Below are 24,318 nucleotides of genomic sequence, written 5' to 3'. Positions count from 1 at the left end.
ACACGGGCCTTTACTGGGTGTGGTCGGTGCTGGTGACGCTCAGCCCACCCCGAGCCCAGCCCATCACGGGCACGCTCCGGGCCGCTGTGCCCCGGGGTGCGGCCAGCCACCCCCGCGGCTGTGCCCAGCTCATCCACCTGGCCACAAACTGCATTTTCTCCCTTGTTTTTCATCCCAGCGAACTTTTCGCCCTGCAGGGCTACGTTGCTACTTTTCCCAAAGAAAACAGGAGGCTTTTAAACATGGTGCCCCTCCAAGAAACCACTTTGATCCTTATCGCAGTGACCCAGCAGCCACCACTGGGGATAACGAGCTCTGCCCAAGGCCACGGCAGCACATCCCCCGAGCCCAGCACATCCTGAGCCACAGAGACAGCACTGCTCAAAACGAAAGTGGCCTCAGGCATGGCTTGTTACCTTCTCCCTCACTCCAGCCTGTCCCTGGAGTACAGGAGGGCTTCAGCCAAAACCTGCAGCTGCTCCATGACCTCTCGCTGCATCTCCACAGCGATGTGGAACACGTGGTGGTCAGAGCTGTTGTACATCACTGCGTTCTGGAACATGAGCATGAGGTCACACTGGAACTGGATCATGGACTGAATGTGTCCCTTTGCCAGCCTTCTCTTTATGCTGGTTAAATCCATGGGTCTAGAAAAGAGAGAGAAGGAGAACTGAATTGCAACTCAGGGGAAGGCATCCTTCGGGCTCTGCATGAATGTGATTATTCTCATTTCAGAGTGGCCCTGAAAGCAGAGCTATTTTCAATCAATTTTATTGCTCAGGACAAAGAGGGAGAGTGAGAAAGGCTTTTCTTCCAAGTCAGACAAAAGTTAAGTTCAGCCAATGCGACATTTGCTGTCCAACCAAGTTGGCAGGTCATTAGCAGTCACCTCTGAAAAAAATGTGATGCTGCGCTCCAGAGAAGGCAAGAGGTAATTAGTCTTCACGAAGTCAGTCCAGGTCTTAGTGGAAAAAGAAAAGTTACTAAAATAGGTATCTATTAAATCCCCTTAAAATCGAATGGTGCCACCAGCAAAAATAGCAGTGCTGGTAAGGGGAACACGATGGGGAATAAATATTACTTCCCTTATTTTGACAGAATGGGAAAATGAATGGCTGCAGAGAGGACAACTGTGACCAGAATAGAACATGATTCAGCTCTGAAAAATGCCCTTAATCTCTCTGGGAAATATTGTTATGACCCACTTCTGTGCTGAGAGTGAAACATCTGGGGCGCATGCAGCGGGTGAGGAGGGGGCATTGCCTGAGGCACATCCCAGCATGAGGAGAAGGGACTGCTGAGCTGCAAGGAGCTAGATCCCCTGCCCAGGGACTGTGCCTGGGCTAAGCCATGCAATGCCTGCAAAGGGCAGGCACAATTCCCACCAGGTCCAAAGTTAGTGCAAGCTTCCATGTTCTAATTACCCAGAAGGGAGTTTTAATAAAAGAAATCAGTGGGAAATGCTGGTGACAGCCAAACTCTGGAAAAGGAGGAAGGAAACCATCCCACTGGGCCTTTAGAAACCAAAAACAACAGAAAAGAACCAGAGAGAAATCAACTAGTGAGCATTTCCTCCACAAACTCACCTCTTTACTACATCCCTGTATCCAGGGGCTTGTTTCTCTGACACTGGCTTCAGGAATGGGCTGCTGTATCTACAGGGACAAGGACAAAGAATGTTCTGTGCCTGCCTCTGTGCCAAAGGCAGCACTGGGACATGAAGCAGTGCTTCTCTGTCCCTGCCTGCCATGAGGGCCACAGACAGTGCTGTGCCAGCTGTGTAGGAAGCAGCACTTGGGCTCTGCTACATTAAGCAGAGGAAATAAATATGCAGTGTTCTCTCCAGCTCTGCAGCACACAACTGTTCCTAAAGCAAAGCCCTGGAGAGACAGCCCAGCCTCTGGGGAGGGGAGGACAAGGCCTGATGACACAGGAGCTGGGACTCAGGGCAGTGTGTTCAGGACATGTTGATCCAGCCCTCTGCTCTCACATACCTGTGACTGGCTATCATCCTCCAGATGGTCAGGAGTGTTTTCTTGAGGAGCAAATGCTGGAGGGGGTTATTCCAGCTTGGCTGCACCCTGTGGAGTGAAGGCATTGCCAGATTATCACACTTGAGACAAAGTGGGAGGTGGCAATTCTGCTGGCACCCACCACATCCACAACCTTGGAGTGTGATGGTGGGAGCATCCTCTATGGGAACACACAAGTAAACATCCAGAATGCAGGAAGATGCAGGGCAATCAAGAACTGAGCTGAAGGGCAGGATCAAACTGGATAGAAAACCACGTGCTACTCTGCAGTTTAGAACTTTACTGAGGTGGTTTTATGAAGTTTCTCATCCCAACCCCCCATGCCTTTCCTTTGAAAGGCAGCCCAGATGATCACGCGTGGCAGAGCCTGCATGTGACAGATATACCTGCACCTGCTTAAAGGGGGTTGGTAATACCTCCCTCAGGAGCTGGACTGTGCTTTGCCTGACAGAACGTGATGCCCAGCCTATCTGCCTTGAGGAAATGCATATTTTCCATTTAATCTCTACTCTTCTCAATTCACCTTAGGATCAATGCCTCAAAATGCTGGCAGATCCACAGAGATAGCACAAGTTCCCTCCTGTTCTCCTTGGCTATCTCACCTTCCTGGATGTGACCCGTGCCATACGCTTGTTCTCATGTGTGACAAGGGAAACGACTCTGTTCTGCTGCACCTGCAAGACAGAACCAGCTACTTACAGGTGTGTGTTGGGAGGGCTTGTGGAGTCCAGCACTGGGGCTGCAGAGGTGCTGCCACTGTCGTCTTGGTCCTGGGCTTGAGCACTCATCTCCTGTGCATCCTGCTCACCTAAAGCTGGTTCTCCAGGTGACTCTGGAGTCTTGTCCTGAGGAGCACAGAGGAGTAGACATCTAAAATGGCAGCCTGAGATAAAGGACCTGAGTCCTTTATCTAGAAGCCAGCCTGCTGCACATCCCTTTACTGCATCCAGGCTCAGCTGGGAGCTCACTTGCTCTCTGTTATTCTGAGGATGATGTTTGACCTTACTCAGACCTTCCCTGTGCTGCTCAGCGCTCAGTAACAGCTGGGTCTGATCTCTTGGATCCTATCCACCTCTGGCTAACACAAACTCTGTGGAGCTGCCCAGTGTTGTGTCTGTCTGGTCTCTGGGAAGAGTCATGGATGTAGAGAGGGCAATCAGCAGCTGAGGTAAGACTGCCTCAGGCTAGTTAAAGCTCGAGATACAGATAACAGGATCCCCTAGAGCACAACAAGGTTGTTTCCCCAGAAACTCCCACATGAATATGACAGGGAATAGACTCATCCAGGAAGAAGAGTGGTGCTGTTGTACTAATTTGCCAATAAAATGTAGAGTGGCAGGAGAGGGAAGCTTTTTGAAGTCCAGATGTGGGATTATGTGCAGGGGCACCTCAGAATCCTCAACAGATCTGAAGCATGGGCAGACTTCTCAGGAAGAAACTGGACGCTGTGCTGTGTTTGGTTTTGACCACTGGCAGAACTACGAGATAACTGCTGTTAATAACAGCAGTTAAGAACAGAGTAACTTCTGAGAATAATACTGTTCTGTCTGAACAGGTGAAAAACCTGAAAGTTAGTTACTTGACTCCAGTGTCCAAGTTTTCAAGGGAACAAGTGTGAGTGTGGAAAAATGACACCATTCTTCCACTGCTACGTTACCTGTCTCAGGACTGCCTCGCAGGCTGGTGGAAGACCACAGCCCCCTAGACACAGGACTGATGCAAACCCAGGCTAAACAGTGTCTGCTTCCAAGACATGACGGTCCCCAGGGGCAGATGGTTATTGCTGGCACAGCCACATGGGCCTGAAACCAGCCAAGCTGTGCTGCAAAACACAGCAATTAGAACAAGGCAAGTATTCCAGTCTTGCCTTAAACCTGAGAGCAGCCTGCCAGCTCTCATGAGTCACCTTTACACTGCCAAGGAGCAATTCCTCCAACTCACATCTGAGGGTTTGATCTGTAAAAAGCTTCCTGTTTATAAAGATACACAGCCATGCATAAAAAACACCCTTCCCTCCTATATTTCTCCTGTGTTCCCCTCCCTGCTGTCTCCTCCTGTGCGTCCCTGCCTCCCTGGGACTCCCCCATCTCTTCTAGAGCTAGTTTCCTTCACTGTCTCTTGTCTCTCATCCAGGACTAAAGGCTCTTTTAGGACCACCACTACCCTACCCCTCTTCCCAAGAAGTGTTCTTTCTCATCTTCTGCCAGAATGTGTAGTTGACTTCTCTCTGCTCCCAAGACTGCTGTTCCTGTGGTCTTTTCCTGGCACCTCACATCTTCCCCATCACTCTGCTTCCCTAAGCCACAATAATCCCACTGAGTCTGTGATGACTCTGTGCTGCCAGTGCAGAGAGATTCCAGCATCTGGGTTACCTGCAACACAGTGATTTATTACTTCAAATTGTGAAGGTAAAAGGGAGAAGAAATAAACAGCACAGATGCTATTTTTGCATTCACTCATGAACGCCTTTCCATTTTTAGGAATCCTTGCAAAGCTTCTGATGAAGCCCTATGTTATTATTACAGTGTCAGTTCACTGACATTTCTGTGCTTTAGGGTGAGCTGTGTTTTGGCAAAACAGCTCCCTTGTTGCAGTGCCAGCTCCAAATGGGAGGACGGGCTGGGCTTGGGCCAGGGAGCGAGAGAACCCAGGGCATCTGCTGTGCCCCCAGATTGTTTCTGTGTGTAGGGATGGTGGAGGCCCTGAAAAACCCCAATGTTTCAGGAGGGTCTGAACTATGCTGCCCACCTTCCTGTCATCCAAACAGCCCTACCTCGAAAAGGAACTGGAGAAGATTGTTGCTTTCATATGGCTTCTCTGCCTCTTGGTAATCTTCACTGTCATTCTCCCAGAGAGGCTCACTCAGCTTCAGCTCACAGTCTGCCTCTTGGGTGCTCTCCTCTACCTTCCCCACAGTCATGTCTTCAGTATTTCTCCAGCTCCTTGTGTCCAGATCCAAGCTTGAATCCCAGTTGGGAAGAGGCTGGAAGCCACTATTCTGTGACTCCCAGGATTGGCCCATCTGCAAACAATAAAAAGAGAAAGCAATTTATTTGTACCCAGATCCAGAACTGCCAAGCTCAGCTTGTTTCGTGACACACTCTGAGAGCCCCAGCACAGGAAGGACTCTGAGGTGAGCAGTCTATACCTGAGCCCTACACACAGCATGTGGCAGGGCTGCAGCTCTGCAACACAAACTGCTGCTTCAGAGCAACTGCATTACAGTTTTTCTGGTGCTTTTGCTGTGCCCTTCCCCTGCCCAGGGGTTGGGGGGTCACTGTGCTCAGGGCTTGCTGAGCTGGCTAGAAGCACGTGGCTTTGCTGGATGCTCCATGTTTAAGGTGCTGAAGGCACCAGCAAAGTCAATCTGAGTCCTGACGGGGCTCTTCAGCTGCTGACTGTTGTGAACAACTCGTGACTCCAAGGACAACTCACTGAAATTCCCTTTGCTGCCCCCTGAGAACCTTTTATACTGGAAATAACTTATTACAAAGCTTACAGACACTTTGTTTTTAAAGTGACAGGTGTGATTTAGCTGGATGGTGATATCTCATCTACCTGAGTCAGAAGAATTATAACCCTGCACAGATATGCACTGACAGAGGACAGTTCTACATATTTCAGAAAATAAAAATTAGCAATCTCTTAAGAAGGGAGAAACCATTAATTTCATCTCTGTTCATTAGTCCATGCCTAAGTATCTTCTACTGCAGTAGTCCACTAAGATTTCTCTAAGCCTGGGGAATTGCTTGCAGAGTCACAGTAAGTGATGTTAGAAAATCTGTATCTTGCCCCTGAATGGAGCTGCGTGGATGCTGCACCTATGGAGAATTCTATGCATTAATTAACAGTGTCTTTAGAGTTTTCAGTTAATTATGTACAACCTAATTTTTTCAGAGTTTTGAACAAGAACATTTCTCACTGACTGCCTTTTGCACTCTCAGGACTGCTAGCACAGCTCCAAGTACAGCTTATGGTGCATAATTGACAGAAATAAAGAATCCACTGGGTTTGGGGATGAGAAAACTGGTTTGCTTATTTCCTGAACTTGCCAGCAGAGTTAGGATCTGAAAGCTTGTCCTTCCAAAAGGACTCTTTCAAAGTTAACTTCAGTGGAAGCAGAAGAAATTTGATGAGGTAAGAGATAACATTACCTTCTCTCAGCTTCCAGAGTTGGTGTTGGGCAAGGAGTTGGGCAAACTGAGATTTCATCTGAAGAGGAACCCTGTACCTAAAGCACTGTCCTGCACACTCAGCAGAGCTGGGCACACACAGAACCAGCCACTGCAGCTCAGCTGAGGAACAGAAAACCCTTACCCAGGGTAATCTGATCCCTTGTGATCATCTTTCTGTACTCCAGTTGAGAGGGTTTAAAACCAGAAAGCCCAGGGAACTTGGGCATAAGCACTGATTAAAGAGATCTTCAGCCTTATGTTCAGTTTTCCCAAACCTAGGAAGACTCAAGATGCCAGAAAGCAGAACAGGGGCTTTAGTGCAAGATATGATGAGGGAAATAATCCCAGGCTGCTCAGCTCCACACCAATTCTGGACCAAATGATACAGACTTCAAATTTTAATTAAGAACTGCCTGACAGTTCTTAATAATGTTGGCCACATAAGTCACCAGCAAGGAACCTTTCTCAAACTGGAAAGTTTTAGTTCGCTTTGCAGAGATCAGACACTGTGCAACCCTTGGTGATTTGAGAAAAAGCTTTTAGAAATCAAGAAGGCAGTCTTTAAAAAGAACTTACATGTCAAAACAAGAAAAATGATAAAAGCCTGAACTCTAATAAATGAAATCTAGAATCCACATAAAGTAGGCAAAAAAAAAAAGAAAAAGAAAAACAGAACAATTTGCTAAAGACATAAAAGCAAATAAAAACAACAAACCCCATCAAAAACATCAGAAGCAGAGAACTGACAGATGATCAGTGGCGATGACGCATGATCAGTGCCAAACATCTCAGTGGAAAATAGGGCCAAGGAAAAACCAAATTAATCATCATTATCAGCAGTGCCACAGAGGAGATCACATGAGACCTTCTCTTGGGATGGGTCTGAGAGACGGTTTCTAATTAAAATGTCAACAGGGGAGGTTTTAGAACAATTTAAGGGAGTGGGTAAACCTTAGAACCCATTGGGATTCACTTGTGAGTCTTAAAGAAGCTTAAATATAACGTGACCAATCCTACGCTGTGTAACCTGTCATTTAAATTTAAGAAGAAAACCAGAAAGGGGTGATTGTTTTATCTGTCTGTAAAAGGGTGGGTGTTGGGAGATAAAGCACAGTAAAACATCAGCTCTGTACCAGACAGATTAGAACAAAGTATTAGGAAGAACAGAATTAGTAGTCAGAGCATGAGATGATGAACTGGGAAAGAAGCAATGGGGCTCTGTAGAGAAAATCATATCTTAAGAGTTTTAAAGCTCTTAGACTATTAAAAGGTCATGGGACAAGGGAAAAGGCTGAGAGAAAAATACCTGTTTAAGAGAAGAAACCAAGGGTAGGAAGGACAATTAACCGGTAACCAAACCAAACAATTTTCAGCATTTCCACATCGTTCTTGGTGAAAATACACCTCAGTGATACATGGAACTCAAAACAGCAGGCACAGCCAACTTCAACAATAAACTTGTGAAAATAAAGAGCTCTTACTAGGCCAGTAAGAGCTGGTCTTAATGCCTCTGGTCTTAATCCCAGTGACTCAGTTTCCTGAAACCTGTGTAACAGAAAGCTGCACCCTGTACATGCTGCAGAGTGTATAACACTCCCAGCTGCTGCAAAGCATCAAGGATGATACTATTTTGTTCGTGGTTCTTTTTCCCCATGGAAGGTTGTGGGGGCAGAAAACACTCAAGTTTCCTCTCACAGGTTGTATGAGCAGAAAAGAAGGTGGCAACTTGGAAATTCTAACAGAGAACTTCAACCTCCATGTTGCTTAGGAAAAGGACTGTAATTTCCAGTATAAACTGCATAAACTCAGATGTGAAACCAGGTACTGGCAATCGTGCCTGCAGCTGCTGGGATCACAGACTTTCACTCTCACTAGTGTAGCCTTCACAGATCTCCGGGGAAAGAATGTACAGTACTTTTCATTGCATTTTCTCCTAAGGGAAGCTCCAACAAGACTGTGTTATTTAACTTCTCATGGTTAGATTTCCTGTATCATCACAGTGGTGCTGTATCCTCACTCACTCATGCGGAGAATCTTCCTCTCCATCCAAGCATTATGGAACATTCCCATGATTAATGGATAGTCTGTAAGGCCAAAGCTCTGCCATGTGTGTGTTGGTCTATGGACAACTGGAAGAGAATTATAGCTGCAGATATTCAAGGCGGGTACACAGGCTTGTTCCACAGGGTTGCTCCCTGCAGAGCTGTGATGCTCAGTACACTGCACACTGGTTTGTTCCCAGATTTTAATATACATGACATTTACACATCACTAGTAAAAATCTGTACACTTCACAATACAGTACATACGAGCCACCAGTTGCTAGCTAACACCAGAACACTGATGAAGCCCAAGACAACTGCCTTAAAACAGGCAGGGGGGCTAGTCTTCCCCTCTGGGGAAGTTTCTTTGGGATACATATTCCAACGAGACAGCGCTTTCCAGAGGGGCAAGTGAAGAAGGTGAATCAGGTCCCAGCAATGGACCTGCAGCTTTTCTTCCTCCTCCAACAGCTGTTAAGAGCAGCCTGCTTGCACTCCAGCTCCAGATGCCAAGTGCTGGGATTCAGCTGGGATTCTCTGTGTGCCTGTAGCATCATTTCTTCATCTTCAGGTCTGCCTCGATGGCGCAGCGCCGCCCTCTGGTGCCTCCGTCCTGCTCACAAGGCAAACAAACACAGTTACACAACCTGACACAAGTGCTCTGCTCTCTCCAGCACAGGGGGAGGGAGGGAATTCTGCATCTGGCAACAACTTTTCATGCCTTCCAATCAGGAGAAAGGGAAGCTGTCCCTAAGGCGGCCTGGAGAGGCCTGCCTGCAGACCTACCTAAAGATTGCTCTGGACACAGCAGGGTGCTGGGCTTGGCAGCATGTGTGCACTGCTGGAGCCAGGGCAGAGAGAGGCAACATGACTCTTGCCCAGATAGATGCTTTTGGAGCCTGGACAGCACAGGCTTTCTCCTAAATGGCAGATTCTAGCTTAAGGTGGGAAGAGGAAACTGCTTACTAACCTACCTTATCAGCTGCTGATCCCTATGGCAAGTGCTCCTCCAGTTGAGTGACCCTGGCACTAGCTCCCTAGTTTCTTGGCATAACTCCTTTCCATGAGCAGAAGGCGAGCTGAGAGCTTCCTTTGATGCGCTGCCTTCTCTCTCTGGCTGACATGCTGACTCTCCTGGAGTACTCCTCTGTCTTTAGATACACGTGAGACATAAGAACAACTCTCCAACTTCCTCTCCTCTCTCCTCCCCACAACTCAGAGACTTGGGGTTTCCCAGAGGGAATATTTTTCCAAACACTTCTGGATCACCACAGGCACAGAGCAAGGTATTTCTGCAGAGTGTCTTATTTACTTTCTGGACCAGGAATGATAAAGGAGTACACAGCTGACTCCTCACTCTCCCAAGACCTGTTGTACTGCCTCCGACGTGTGGAAGGGGCAGCTGTATAAACATGAGAGATGTAGGAAATACAGGTCTGCACCACTTGGTTTGTCTTCCCACTTACATGGAAAGAAAGCAGGAGAGAAGTTGTGGAAAAAAAGCAAAAGCAGATGACAAAACGAAAACTCTTGGAACCAAAAGAATAGACTGAAGCCCCTCCCGCTCACCCACGCTGAGAATAAGGGACTGAGATGTTTCTTCTCTAAGGATCACAGTGGTGCAGCCCCCAAGTCAAACACACCCCTTGCAGTGCTGAGGATGCTGTGACAGTGCAGTGATCACCCAGACAAGGAGCAGAGCACCTGCCAGCAGAACCTGCTGGAGCCTTTCAATACTTACAAAGAGAGAGAGAAGGAAGGCAGGAGAGCCCATTGGGACACTGTCCTGTTAAAAGGCCAAACAGAAGGACTTATCAGGCATCAGCTACGGAAATGCACACACCACATAGAAGCACTGAGCCCACACACGAGCATAGAGAAACATGTGCCCCACTCCCCTTCCTGCACAGCATCAGTCTTATGCAGCAGGAACATAAAAACAGACAAAAGGAGGGATACTGCAAGAGTCAGAATGCTAGGAAAGGGATGTTCCCTTCTCAGCCATGGCAAGGTCTGGTCTACCAAACAATTTCTGCAAGGTGCAGTTGCCGCTAGAACTAAGCAGGCAGTCCCTGCTGTCACAGTGTTGTGTGCACCAGCTGAGAGCACCTGAGACCACTTCATCATGTTTGGATGTCTTCACAGAAGAAAAAAACCAAACAAACCTTCACTGCTTAGATCAGTGTGGAATTCAGAGGTTCTCCGGTGTGTTTTACACAGCAAACCAGAGTCAACTGATTCTCTCTCTCCAAAAACCTGACTAGAAAGTGAAGGACATGGCAATTCCCTTCACCTTCCTGCCATATCACACCTCTACCAATACTCTCTTCATTTCCCTACAGTTTTTATCACCTGTTTTTAAAAAGTGATAGAACTATTGGGATTACAGAAGAAACTCATGAGACCTGCCTCTTGAATGCTGTACAGGTCCAGAACTGAAATCTAATCAATGGACACATTTGAAGAAAATTTGTTCACATGAAGATGCTGGAACTACTGCAATCTCAAAAAACATTCTGCCTCTCTCATGTGAGAACTTCCTGCACTATCTTGGGATTCTTCAGAAGATCCCAAGTGCCCTTCCAGAGGGTGCAGCATTCTCACCTTCTCTGAAGCATCTTGCTTGCGAGTGGAGTCTCGCCCCCGCAGGCTCTTTGCACTGATCCCTGACTCTGATGTTTGCATCATCAGTTGTGTGGCCAGAAATTGCTGCAAGAAAACCACACTCTGTTAAGACTGCCAGGCAAAACAAGCTCAGTAAGTGCGTGTCAGTTAACTATCACAGACCACAGGCCGGGAATGATTGGGTCAGAGGCAGTTTCAGTTCCTTTTCTGCTGCTCAAAATAAGTTCCCCTATTTACCTCAGAAGCCACAAATCCCGAGGAAGTACAAAACCTCAGTTCAAACTCTGTTAGTCCTGCCAGTTGGGATGTTCTGCTTCACAGGACATTTTAAATGGCATAAATTCACGAGACAGTTTCATGTACACTTTATATCAACATAAACCAGCACAGCCACCCAAAGAAGCAGTCGCGTCCCCTGTCATTCACTGTTTTGTTGCTTGTTTCTGTTCCTGAACCACACCCCAGTTCTTGCTGGCCTAAGCATTTCCCTGAAGGAAATTACATTTGAAATTGGTCTGGGTTGAACCTATAAAAAATTTTGCTGCATTACTTTTAACTCGCCCACAATCTAGTTCAACTCAAACACCTGAGCAAGCACGAGAGAGATGCAGGGAAAGACAGGACTCCTGCATTCAAATACATGGGGAGTGAAACTACAGTCTTACATCTGTGGACCAAGGCAGATGCTCTGTTCTCAGCTCAGTACTTTACCTGAATCTGCTCCAGGACATCTCGCTGCATCTCCACAGCCATGTGGTACACATCATGGTCAGAGCTGTTGTACATAACTGCATTTTGAAACATCAGCATAATATCACGCTGGAACTCAGCTGTGGTTCGTATCAGCCCGTTCTCAATGTTCTTTTTGATGGTAGATAAATCCATTGGCCTATGAAAGAAATGCAAGCAAAATTGCAACAGGAACACTTAACTCTTTTCCCTCTTTTTTGGAAACAACCCTGAGTCTGTAACGTTGTCTAGTTAGAGCGTCTGTTTAATTTAGCTGAACAGCTTCTGCCCCAGACAGGCTGTGTTCCTGAGCATCAAAGCCTGGGTCAGAAGACAGGAGCTGTCCAGGAATGGTGAAAACAGCCTGAGAGATGCCTCAGGAGAGGCATCTGCCTTCTCCAGGCATCACACAGGAAGAAACTAAGGAGCTAGAGAGCAGCCACTGAACTTGAAGTGTTTAGTGGAGAGGTTTCAGGGGCTAGCAAGGGATTCTGCTAATTCTTTCAGAAAAGTCCACTATCTGAGACTGTAAAAAATGCTGATTAAAGAAGACAGTTTTTAGGAATTTCAGAGGTTAATCCTATCCTTCAATAGAAACTGGGGAAGAACAGATCAGTCATGTGTCACCTTACTGATAAAAATGTTCTGTGTAACTCAGTGTACTTCACTCAAGTCAAGCTTCTGTACAGACATGTGTCTGTTACTGAAGACCCACTTCTTCGGGAAACCTGCTTCTGACTGAATCATGTCAGAAAAAAAAAAAATGCATTTCAAATGTTCCAACCTGCACTGCAGGCAAAACCTACATTGTTCCTGCCAGAAATCCCTACACAAATAAGAAACCATACAGAGCTCTAGTGATGGAGAGCTGCTGAGACTCACCTCTGCACGATGCTGTGGTAGCCTGGTGCTATATCATCAGTTACAGGCTGCAGGAAGACATTGGCATACCTGCAGAGAGAAAGAGTCCACTTAGTGTCCATCCTTGCTGGTAAATATTTGTTTCATGCTCTCCTGTTTATTTGTCTGTAACAGTATGATTCATCATCTCCTGGTACCAACAGAGATAAGCCTCTGAGATGGAAGAGTGGAGACTTGTCTAGGATTAGTCACTTCTTTCAGTCAAGACATCAAACTCACTCACCTGTGATTAGCTGCTGCTCTCCAAACTAGCATGATGGCTTTCTTCCAGATCTTCTGGGCCTGTATGGCTTCCTGATCCTCACTGCACACTGAGCTGGGGAGAGAAAAACATACTTCCCTTAGGAGTCTGCACAGTGCCTCAAAGCAGAAAACTCACGTTTTGTTTTGCCTTTGACATGCCCATGCTAATCCATGCCAAGTCAGAAGGAAAAAGTGGGAGCTGGTATTGGGGTGCTGTCTGCACACTTGCCCTTGTAAGCAAGGAGAACCAGAAATAATCATCACCAAATTCCCACTCAGCAAAACAAAAATGAGATCCCTACACTCCCTCCACAACTTCCTGACACTCACAACTGTGAGGAGGCTGGGCTGCTGGGGATGGAGTCGGCGAGTGTGTGGGACTGCAGAGGCGCGTTGTGGACGCTGAAGCCGTCGTCGCTCTCACTCACGGGGGGTTCGTTATCCATCTCTGACAGATATCCCTCACCCTGATCTTCCTCTTTGGGTTCCTCCAAACTGGCAGCCTCACTGGCACCGTCCTCATCGTCCTCCTCACCCTGCCCATCCTGAAATACAGAGTCCATGAGCCAGCACAGCCAGCTACGACAGCAACTCAGAGCCTCCAAACCAACTGTGGTTCAGCGACAAAGTGATTTTCTGGTTACCCTGCTGACAACTGTACGGGCACTTCCAGGGAATCCCAGTCTCTCTGGCCTGCCCTGCCTCCTCCCGCAGACCCACAAGGACATACACACACAGCTTTACAGCTTGAAGCTCTCTCTCCTTTAGCTCCCACTGCAGACTGCTTACTTCTCAACGCAGAAAGCTGAACACAAGCTTTGCTTTTCAGCAGACAGCAGCAGCAGTGAGATGTTGCTAATAAACTCATGATCACTGTAACTGAGAATTACCTTCATCTGACTCCTAAACAGGGCTTGAGCCTCCTCCTTCATTGACTCTGTGAAAGAAAGAAACGCAGAAAGGTTGACTCTCCAAAGCAGTCTTCCCTACAAAAGCTCCTGCACCAATGCCTAATGTCCTGCAGTAATTACCACTGTTCCTACATGTATCTTTTGTCCCTCCTCCCCAAAAAACCTGAACCATATCAGTGACAACTATCCAGCTAATAATGTTGCATGTAAAAGATTTCCTAGCTGAATTAAGTTACCTGACAGCTCAAATTTGTGCTGAACATCAGCCTGTGAGGAGTCTTCACTCACATTTGGGACTTGTGGAGGGGATGAATCATCATCAGGTGGGGTCTGGAGGGAAGAGAAATGCACAAATCTAGATGTTTGTGTCAGCTTACTCCAGTGAAGGTGTGGGCACATCTACTCACCCTAACCTAACTCAAGGCAATGAGGTTCACTGAGCACCTTCCCAGCAGCAATTCTGCACATGGGCAAGGGGAGATACACGAAGGTACTGCCTAAAGCAGAGCTGCTCTGCTCATCAAGCACATCAGCAGCATGACTTCCAGGAAAACAGTCAGTCACATCCACTGAAGGGTCACCTTCAGCCCAGCAGTCATCCTTCCTCTAAAATTCTCTCCTACCTGCCACAACTGCTCCTTTCTTTCCCCACACCAGTTCCAGACAGCCTCTCTGCTCACATACCTCTGTCTTCACTGAATTTAGCACTGCATCTTCTCCCTTGGATGACTCTATATTGATTTCAGGAGTCTCTCCTGATGTTAGACCTGCTCTTTGATCTTCTTCTATCTCTTGACTTCTAAGCTCTGGTGTTTCTGTCACTCTTGCCGTTGCTGGTATAGTTTCCTCAGGGCCCAGCTGACTCTGCTCCTGCTCTGCAAGTTCGGTCTTTATTTCTGATGCCAACTCGCCAATGCCCATTAGGTCTCGAATTCCCTTTGCCTCTGGCTCCTCACACTCCAGTCTCTCCTGCTTCACAGTCACAGACACTTGGGGTATCTGGGCCTGTTTCTCGTGCTCCTGACGAATTGAATGTTCCCATGGGCCAGGAAGGGTCTGAGGGTCATCAGTATCTTCACAGAAAGAAGACAGAGCAGCTTCAACAACTGCTGCATCCAGGACTTCAGGGTGGTCGTCTACCTTTATTGTCAAAACAAACACACAGCAGTGCAGACCAAGGTCAGAAAGAGGAATTAGAGAAAAGTTCATGTTATTTGGTGATGAAAAGGTCATGTTATTTCTGAGACAACTGTCGAAAACTCCATGTACTTGTACTGCCTTTTGCAGCCAGACTTGTACCACTCCCTGTGGAGCCTCCCGTGGAGCTTCAGTTTCAGAAATACGGCACCCCTGGAAAGGATGCTGTGAGCAGCACTCACCTGTCAGCCAGAGATGTGACCTAAACCCTACCCAACATGAGGAAGAAAGAGATTTCTTTGTGCACTCTGAAGAGGAGCACCAGGCTAAGAGGAGCACCAGTGTCAGACTGACAGCAGTGGCGTCATAGGGTCATTTCCTATTGATCTGGAAAACCATGGTGAGAATGTGCACTTTGGAATAGCTATTTCTTTCTTGTTTAAACTAACTAAATTGGTGAACAGCAATTATTTGAGATTGACCCAAATGAATGTGGAGCAAGAGGCACTGGCACTCTGCTTTGCCCACTTACCTTGTCCTCAATGATGGCTATAATATTTCCAACTGTATCAAAGTCCAGCTCTTCCCCCGTATAGGATACTGCAATATCCATTTTCTCAGCCAAATCCAAATCTTCTTTCCCATCCATGCAGTGATCTTTAGAAGACCCTGCAGTGCTGCCAGCCCCAGAACCCAGGCACTCTTTCTTGATGGAATCAATGATCATGGATATTTCACTGCTGTCCATGGACACTGTCACAGTGTGGGAATCAGACACTGCCTCCATGGAAACACAAGCTTCTGGCTGGCTCACTGCACAAGGATGAGAGGGACAGTCAGAGACCAAGCTGGAGAAGTTCAGCCCACATAAACACTGCAGTGGATAAGATCAAGCACCAACCGCAACCATCCCAGGCCCACCCACACCACCATGGTTCAGATAAATAAAAGACAAATATGGGTTTGCTTTCCCACATGAGTGAGATTCCAACCCTTGAACCACAATCCAGCAAACCACCAGCACCCCCACCCAGCAAACCCTGTTTAAAACCACCTGCTTACTCCAGAACCCAGACATCCTTTTGGCCAGGACGGCAAGTCTGAGGTGCTAAAGCCCAGCTGAGAGCTCGCCGGGCACTGATCCCATGGGAAGTTCTGCTTTCCAGCAGTGCATGACCTACGAGTGCGTAGTTCAGGAACGCACCTGTGGCTACGCTTTCTGGAGCTGCAGCTGGTGGCACAACGGATGGTGCTGACAGCGTGGGCATCATGACAATAGTTGCCTGGGACACAGGCTCTACGGGGGGTGGCAGGAGCTTAGCTGGAGGTTCGCTGGCAACAGCGGAGAAGGAAGCAAGAGGTGAGGTGAACTGTGCAGGACCAGCTTCTAAAAGCCGGGAAAGCGTAGGAGCACCTAACAGAGAGTAGAAGGGAAAAGCACATGAGCAAGAAGCAGCCACCACTGAAGTCCACAAAGCCACCACTGGGTTCTTCACTGTCTGGTGGCTTCTTCTGGGAAAAGACACTGAGAGATACCTATAAACAGTCCCAAAAGTTGTACAGAGAACCTGCACCAAAAACACCCGACCCCGTTGTGTGTGCAGTCTGAGGCAGAATCATGCAGCTACAGAACACTGTTCACTGTAAGGGCTGGACAGACTAAGCCACACATGCACAGTTGCCCTTCCAAAGGCTCATCTCAATACGATTATGGGAAATCTGAAAAACAGCGCCGAGAGAGCCACACAAGGTAAGCCAAGACAAACAGTCATCACAGGAGCTGGGAGAGAGCAGGGGGGATCTCTTTGCAGGTCTTTCCTGGAGAATTCCTTTTATATCAAAGGTTGCCACTCATTTTAGCTGTAACTTCCAGTCTGAATTTACTCAACTGTCTGGACCAAATTATCAGGTCTTAAAAGATGAGTATAAGGAAAGCTGCTTACTTGTATGGAATTCTGTATAAATGAATGGCATAAAACCGCAGTTGCAGACAATGCCATTAAATCACTGGTCAGCAACAGCTGACAAAAAACCCTCACCTTAGGAAGGTTGTTCTGAAAAAGCCCAATGCAAAGAGTTCTGCACTGTCTCTCTCACCCTCACTCTGGGGAACTCACTCTGGAGCTCACAGACCTCTGTGGTCTAACTCTCAAAAGACCTCTGAGCTACAGCAGACGGAAGGCACACGAGTTCCCCAGATCCACAGGGAGCTGAGTTTGACACATTAAGAATCAGATACTAGACCATTTTTTCCTCAGCTCCCTGTCAACAAACCCTTTCTTTCTACAATGAGATGCTGGCTATTAACCAGTGTCAAACCCAGAAAACCAGATTGCATGGATCAGGATTGAATCAAGTCTAACTGTTTCAGTCGCTCTTTTTTCCCATAAGGATTAGAGTCTACTTAAAAAAGCAGGGGTGAGAGGGACGTGGGTACAGAAAGAGGAATACAACTCATAAAGAAGCCCCCAAACCCAGCAGGCTAGATGTCCTTCATCTTTCTGCAAAGAGAATTCACAGAGCAGTCTGAAGGGACATCTTAAGGGAGAACTGTATAGGGAAAGGCTCGAGTTACCTGAAGCAGCAGGAGATGCAGGGACAGTACCAGGTGTTGACTGCATTTCCCCACTGTGCAGCACTGGAAGGACACTTCCTACCTCCAGCAGCACTCCTGAGCTGTTCATATGACCAGAAGCCACTGCCATTTCGTTTTCACCGACCTGTCAAAGGAGGACGAAACTGAAGTTTTGGGAGATACCATCACATCAGTGATTGTCTGCCAGATGTGCATTTCCATGAACAGGTCCAGCATTTGCTGTTTCAGCATTTCTTCTGCACTCTGCACCCTGCCTGAGGCCCCTCATACAAGTGCACAACATGAGAGTCCGCATCTAATTTCTGTTCTTCAGCTACAACACAGCTGCAGTGCCACCTTCGAGGTCGGGCCAAATAGATCATTGCTCTACCTCAGTTCCTCTGTTCAAGGACCTCACAATCCTTTACAGACACGAATCTCTTTAGACCCTGAGATGGTATGGAAATATCCCTCATTTTGAGTTGAGAGAAACAGAAGTATCAAGATGGAAAGTAACTCTATCAAGGTCAGACAATGAACCCATGATAGACCTTGAAAGAGATGTAAAGCAGTCCTGTTCCTACAAAGAAAACCCAGTCTTCCACAGCCATTACCTTTCCCTGCTCCACTATGCAAACACAGAACCCACGGAACATTTACCCAAACTAACAAATAGAAAAGGCTGACTAAATCTTACTACAGAAATAAAGTCAACAGCCAACACAGCTACTCCATCACACAAGCACTAACACAGGGAATCCGTGCCACGGGCAGGCTGATGGCTGCTGTTTTCAGACTGAGCTGTGAACAGTGTCTGCACCTCCCAAGACTTCCAGAGTCACTAACACCACAAGTAGGTTCTCATCACAGTGATTTTAGCAACTGTCTACAACTAGGAGAAAACTGAAATGCTTCAATATAGGTCATAAACCCCATTAAAGTATTCCCTACTCTTATGCTAAGACACATTACAGGTCTTGAAATGTAACTTCCTGCCAAGATGTAAAGAACTGTGGGCCCAAAGTAATCACCAAGAACAGCTCCGAGGAGGCTGATGGGAACAATGATGACTAACAAGTTCCCTCCCCTAAGGAGAACAATTTCCTCTGGCAAAGCCTGCAACTCCAACTCCTTACGACTGAGGGGAGACAGCCAGTCCTATGTGCTGCACAATCCCTGCAGTCCTGCTGGGAAAGGGTCCCACCTCTGTGGCTCACAGGGGTAATTATACCTCTCAGCTATCACTTCCACTGGGACTCTCACAAAACTGCACATTTTTAAAAAGTCTTTGCAGATCCCCCTTTTTCAGTGGGAGAGTCTGAAGCAAATTGTTTTTGTGCTTGCATATATGAGCAAAGAGCTCCATACCAGCCTGGGGCTTGTGGGCAAGAGACTGCCCTTCTTCAGCAGCTCTGAGAGCAGAGGGGAAGGAGGCGGAGTTGCTTTTTGTCCTAGCATCTTTTTCTGGGGTGAATCATCAGTGACTGGGGTCATGGGGGCATCCAGGGGAGCAGAGCCTGGAGGGGTGTCAGGGATTCCAATGAAGGAGGCAACTGGGGTGCTGGGCAATGTCCCTGGCGTGACCTGAGAAAGAGAAAAACCACACTGTTCAAAGCCACACTCCACCACACGGACCAGCCCCACTTGCTGCTTCCCCCAAGAGCATTGATCCAGCACACCACAGACACCTACTCCATTCACTCGCTGCACCTACTCCAGGCACGTGCTTTCACCCTTTCCCTGCCCTGTAGTGCCATTTTCCAGGCACTCACAGACTGCCTGGGCAACCCACTGACGCCCCTATATGGCCTTCGATCCAGACACCGGATCACCACAGACATGGAAGAGGACATGGATCCCGAGCAGCACTGGACACCAACCACACTGCAGCACTACCGCAGCCACAGTCCACAAAGCAAGGCAAGGGCTTCTCCCCAGGCCCCTTCTCCGTGATGGACGCTGAGCCCCATGTTCCAAGCTGGTCTTTCCCTCCTACCTGGGATAAGGATCCTTACCCCTGGACTGGCCTCATCCCCAGCAGGCTGGGACAGATCTCCCAGTGCATATTCCCCTCCTGGGGAGGTCGAGCCGGCAGGGGAACGAACCATCACACCCGTCAGTCGTCGCGGAGGATTCTTAATGGCCTGACGAGCTGGAAGAGAATAGAAACTAAAGTGAGATTCCAGGACTCCATCTTGGACAGTCCCTGAGAGTTGCCTCTGACTTTATCCTGAAGAATCTTAAGAAAACAGTTTATGTTGTAGGAATTTCTTGCATCACACTAGGCTCAGTTCCCAAATAATACCAGCTTTGGGTAATGCACCTCTATTACAGTTTTCTTTAGCAGCTAGGTATTCACTACCTCCCACCACTGACAGGTTAATTGAATTAACTGCCCCAAGAGTTATAAAGGAATTAAACATTCAGAATAAATGTCTCTCATCTTCAGACACCAGTGAAACTATAGGGAAGACTAAAGGGGTGCAAAGCCTGACATTCTAACACAGAGCTCCTTGCTAATCCTGCTTCCTCTTAGATACACCTTTCCTACAGATTTTGTTCCTTTCTCAGAAGCCTCTGCATTTTGCCCTGTTACAAATATAGTGCTGGAAAGAGAATACAAGCTTTCTCTCCAACTTTAGGGTCAAGGAATTCCTACTGCAGGTCTTAATAAGATCTAAGTATTTCCCAGATGTTCTTATGAATATACACATCTCTCCAAGGAAGGCAGCTCATCTCCAGCTTACCTTGATAAGCAGCATCTGTAGCCTTCCTCTTGACTTCTGCCTCCTCCTCCTCCATTTTTTTCTTTCTGTATACAGAATCAAAACCTGTTAGACAGTGTCTCAGTTCCTCCTTCACAATCAGTTTACTGACCCCTGTCCCATTATCTTGGGACAACACTGAACTGCCCCTGTGGATTTGGGCTCAGTTTCCCTGAGGAGGGAAGCAGAGCCAGAGAACGACACACTAGGCAGGAAATTTCACTTTCAGCTGATTATCAAAATGGAGCAGCAAGCATGATGCTGCAAAACATCACCAAGCTCTTTACTGAGCAACTCCAAATGATGTTCCACACAAGGGGACTGAGCTAAGCTAAGTCCCCCCTCAGAGGCCAAAGCATCTGCCTGGCTGCTGCATTTCTCTTCACCCAAAGTACACAAAACAAGAGAGGCCTGACAGAGTGTCAGGGAACTACAATTTCAGAAGAAAGCACAACATGTAAATAATTAAATAACCCACATCATAATCTCATTGCACAGCTCCTCCAGTCTGTTATCCATGTGTCCGGCCTGGATCAGCTCTGCATCCTTCTTCAGTTGCCTGTAATCAGAAAACCCTCTTACTTACTGAACAGGAAACCCAAAGCAGCACTTTCACCCCAATCACCATCCCACTTAGACAATCTTTTCAGGACAAGGCTCTCAGATGTGCCACAGCTTAACATCTCGGCCACGTACCTGTATTTTTCCTGTGTTTCTTTAATAATTTTCTTCAATTCCTCAACCCTTTCTGCAGTCAGTTTCCGCACAATAACATCTTCCACAGTTTCCACAACTTCTCCCTTCTCACCACGTTTTCTCCTATAAACAGAAAAAAAAAAGTTATATACAAAACTCAGAAAACTCAGTTCTCATTTCATAAGCGGCTGCTATCTGTCACTACCGACACATTCGTGCACAAAAAAAAAAAAAAAATCAGCTTCCTCCAATTCCCTGAAATGGTCTGGGACAGCACAATCTCTTCTGAAATTTTTATCTAGTGCACCTAGTGCTAAAGATTTCAGGAACAGATCGAAGATGCAAGTCCACAAAAAAATTCTCAACCTGAAAAAAATCATTCCAGAGAAGATTCTTCTCTACTCATGAAGAAACATCTATTTTTTTCTGACTAACTCTACTAAAGTCATTTCACCTCCAGTGCTGAAGATCATTCAGCACTACTACAAACAAATACTACTTTGAGACATCCCACCTTTAAGTTAATTTGATGTGAAGTCCCCAAACAAAATGCCTGGAATTAAGAGCAATAAATATCTGAGACCACAAAGCTGTAGTGAAACCATTGAGAAAAAAGTTGTAAAAAACCACTGCAAAGTAGGGACAAATACAGAACATCTCCCCTTCTTGCTCCTACTGTCTTCTCTACCTCTACTCTAAATTATAAACTTATGTGTAAAGCTTCTGATCAGTAAGACTAACATGTAGTGTTTTATTCCAGACAAATAAATGTTACCTTCCCCATCTGCCACACCCTGATCCCACTGCCCACCCACAAAAGCTATCACAGCTGAATTTTCACATTCCTGAATGCTCCTTTAGGGAGGAGTTGGCTGGGGAAGAAAGGAAGTTAACAGTAACAAGGACTTTGCTGTAAGAACTGATGAGTCCCTCCAGATTGCTGCAGACTGTGCTTGGGTCAGACTTTGTACTCACTTGGGGGTCTCCGTGGTCTCCAAGAGCTCTGAATACTGAGATGCACAGTGCTGAGAAGAGACAAAGGAAGTCAGAGGACACTAAAGAGTCAGCTTGAGCTAACACCTATCAACAAAGCCCACAGGGCACTCACTCCCACTTCTTCAGGGGCCCAAGGTTTTATGAACAAATCTCACAGTTTTCTCCAGAGTTTCCCTCAAGGCTATAATTTAGTGTAGCTCACAGTGAGGAAGCAAAAACAAAGCCAAAGAACAGATGCTCCCAACTAACAATACAGAAATCAAAGCAAGCAAAAGCTGCAGCTGTAACGTTTCCATCTGTGAACACGAACCAAAATATTTAATCGAAGAAGACAAAATAACATTACATCAAGGCCAGTTCCAAAGCTCAACAGACACAGTAAGCAACATAACAACCCCAACTGTCCCTTACAGGACAAAAGTCCCAGGTGCTGGCTCAAACAGCAGGACACACCAAGATACACAGGCATCCACAAATTCCTAGGGCAAGGAATTCCACACCTTAAATCACATGGCCGGTGAAGAATCTCTTTAGTCAGACTTACTTATTAACTGTTTACTGGACAAAGCATGGAACAATTAATCCTTATTCATCCTCAACGTGGCACTTCTGATTATGCAGAGATCTGGTATATTCCTGTTACTCATCTTTTCATGTTAAGGGTTCTACCTTACTTAGCCATCCCTCACAAGGAAAGCTGTTTCCTATCTTTGATCATCCATGTCTTTTTCTTAACTTTATCCAACTGGACTGCGAGCTCAAGTTTAATTTCAGAAACAGAAAAACAGTATTTGATTTAAATAAAATTTTTTTTTCAAAATTAATTTTGCTACGTGTTTTTAAAACAAAAAACACATTATTTTAGGCTTTATACATCCCTTTGCAGAACTCATTTTTTCCCAAGATTCAAATATGAGTATCTTACCTTTTGGGAAAACCAGTCAGGTGGACGCCCTGGCTCTGCAAAAGGCTTGATGGCTCTGCTGACTGAGACCCTGCAGGAGGGAAATGGCAAGTCACCATCACTTTCTTCCCCAACTACCATTCAGAGAAAAATTGACAAGCTGTCTCGACATCATTGAATAACCCCCTAAACATGATAAACTCACCAAGGAGCTACTATGTTTGGGAATTACTACAGTATAAAGTACAAGACTTGAAAATATTTGCCTGCTCCTAATAAAAAATACCTTTGCTCCTTTGCTTTGAAAAAGCAAGTTTCTAGATTCGGATTACGTGACTATACTTCCACAAACATCTCACTTTTGTAAGCGGAAAAAGGCAGTAAAACAGAGCTACAGGTTCAGTGCACAGGAATCTGCTACCAAGTATCCTTCTTGATCGCAACTCACCTCATCCAATTTATTAACACAGAACCAGAGAATCACCTAATGGTGTGGGACCATTAAGGGACCCAAAAGATCATTTCATTCCAACCCTCTGCTGTGGGCAGGGACACCTTCCACTAGACCAGGTTGCTCCAAGCCCTGTCCAACCTGGCCCTAAACACTTCCAGGGATGGGGCAGCCACAGCTTCTCTGGGCAACCTGTGCCAGGGCCTCACCACCCTCACAGGGAAGAATGCCTTCCTAATCTCCAATCGAACCTTTACTCTGTTGGTTTGAAGCCATTCCCCCTTATCCCGTCACTCCATGTCCTAGTCCAAAGTCTCTCTCCAGCTCTCATCACTCTTTATTTTAACACACCTCTGCTTTCACACAATAGTTATGAAGGCAGCAAAAAGCCTGTCCAGGTACATCTCTAACACCTTTGACACACCATCTTTGTTCTGAACAGAGGCGGGGGGGGACAGCCCCGTGCTTTGCCCCGGGTACCCGGTGCCTCGCACACGCTCAGGTTCCCCGCTCTGTGCTCCCGTACCAATTCTGGTCGCCGCTGCGCATGACGGAGGAGGCCAGGCAGAGCTTCTCGCGGATGGACCAGGGCTCGGTGGGGCCGGCGCTCAGCAGCTTGTGCTCTGCGGGACAGGGCAGGAGTGCGCGGGGGCAACACCCGGAACACCGGGACGGGACCCCGGGACAACCACCACCGGCCCCGCCCCTCCCGGATGGCTGGCCCCGCCCCTCCTCCCGAAGCCCCGCCCCTCCCCCGAACCACTGTGCCCGCCCCCCGTGCACCGTTTGCCCCTACCCGGAAGGGCCCTTGGCAACGGCTCCGTTCTTCTCGGGCCCTTCCCCTACTCCCCTCCCCGCCACAGCCCCGTCGCCGCTCGTTCCCCGCCGCCGTTCCCGCCAGTCCCCGCACTCACTACCAGTCCCCGCCGCCATCTTCCCCGCCCGGCCCCGAGCAAGGCGGGGCGGAGCCGTGCGCAAAGCCCGCCGGGAAGTGCGCGAGCGCCACTCCCCCTCCCGCTCCCCCGCCCCGTCCAGCGGCCAGTAGGTCGGGCTCCGCCCCCGCTGCCCCAGCAGCGGCCGCTGATTGGCCGTAGCGCGCGCGCGCCCTGTCCCCA

At 47.5% G+C, this 24,318-nt stretch overlaps 1 protein-coding gene and 1 long non-coding RNA gene across 5 annotated transcripts; one reads left to right on the top strand and one right to left on the bottom strand.

Annotated features, from left to right (window-relative positions):
• Positions 1 to 755: 755 nt before the first annotated feature.
• BRD8 (bromodomain containing 8) lies at positions 756 to 24,246 on the bottom strand. 4 transcript variants are annotated; one of them, XM_064671778.1, is made up of 27 exons: positions 24,118 to 24,246; positions 23,730 to 23,826; positions 22,774 to 22,843; positions 21,828 to 21,877; positions 20,853 to 20,975; positions 20,635 to 20,715; positions 20,139 to 20,203; positions 19,407 to 19,543; positions 18,760 to 18,975; positions 17,392 to 17,536; positions 16,021 to 16,230; positions 15,349 to 15,629; positions 14,364 to 14,819; positions 13,916 to 14,009; positions 13,659 to 13,705; positions 13,099 to 13,313; positions 12,749 to 12,841; positions 12,487 to 12,555; positions 11,587 to 11,764; positions 10,855 to 10,959; positions 9,992 to 10,036; positions 4,807 to 5,055; positions 4,202 to 4,405; positions 2,733 to 2,878; positions 1,995 to 2,081; positions 1,587 to 1,655; positions 756 to 891 (listed from the first exon to the last, which is right to left on the bottom strand). In XM_064671778.1, the coding sequence occupies exons 1-27, from the start codon at positions 24,134 to 24,136 to the stop codon at positions 879 to 881; spliced, it is 3,564 nt and encodes a 1,187-aa protein (XP_064527848.1). In that variant the 5' UTR covers positions 24,137 to 24,246; the 3' UTR covers positions 756 to 878. The 4 variants fall into 4 exon arrangements, 3 of the variants coding, with proteins under 3 accessions (XP_064527848.1, XP_064527847.1, XP_064527849.1); XM_064671777.1 differs by lacking the exon at positions 756 to 891 and adding an exon at positions 904 to 961; XR_010434522.1 differs by lacking the exons at positions 756 to 891; positions 1,587 to 1,655; positions 1,995 to 2,081; ... (1 more) ...; positions 4,202 to 4,405; positions 4,807 to 5,055 and adding exons at positions 8,440 to 8,863; positions 9,225 to 9,401.
• Positions 2,047 to 6,059, top strand: LOC135422556 (uncharacterized). Its single transcript, XR_010434525.1, has 2 exons — positions 2,047 to 2,734; positions 5,552 to 6,059. It is a non-coding gene; the product is annotated as an uncharacterized LOC135422556 (long non-coding RNA).
• Positions 24,247 to 24,318: the final 72 nt, after the last annotated feature.

Source organism: Pseudopipra pipra, chromosome 15, assembly GCF_036250125.1.
Source record: "Pseudopipra pipra isolate bDixPip1 chromosome 15, bDixPip1.hap1, whole genome shotgun sequence".
Lineage (NCBI taxonomy): Eukaryota > Metazoa > Chordata > Aves > Passeriformes > Pipridae > Pseudopipra > Pseudopipra pipra.
Note: the sequence above shows the minus strand (reverse complement) of the source record. Positions and strands in the feature narration are given on the sequence as shown.

What these genes read in the sequence shown, in the direction of transcription:
- BRD8 (XM_064671777.1), bottom strand. An exon ending in TAGCCATCATTGAGGACAAG is followed by an intron (nt 14,820 to 15,348) that starts GTAAGTGGGCAA and finishes TTGACAATAAAG; the next exon opens with GTAGACGACCACCCTGAAGT. An exon ending in TACCACAGCATCGTGCAGAG is followed by an intron (nt 11,765 to 12,486) that starts GTGAGTCTCAGC and finishes TTTCTTTCATAG; the next exon opens with GCCAATGGATTTATCTACCA.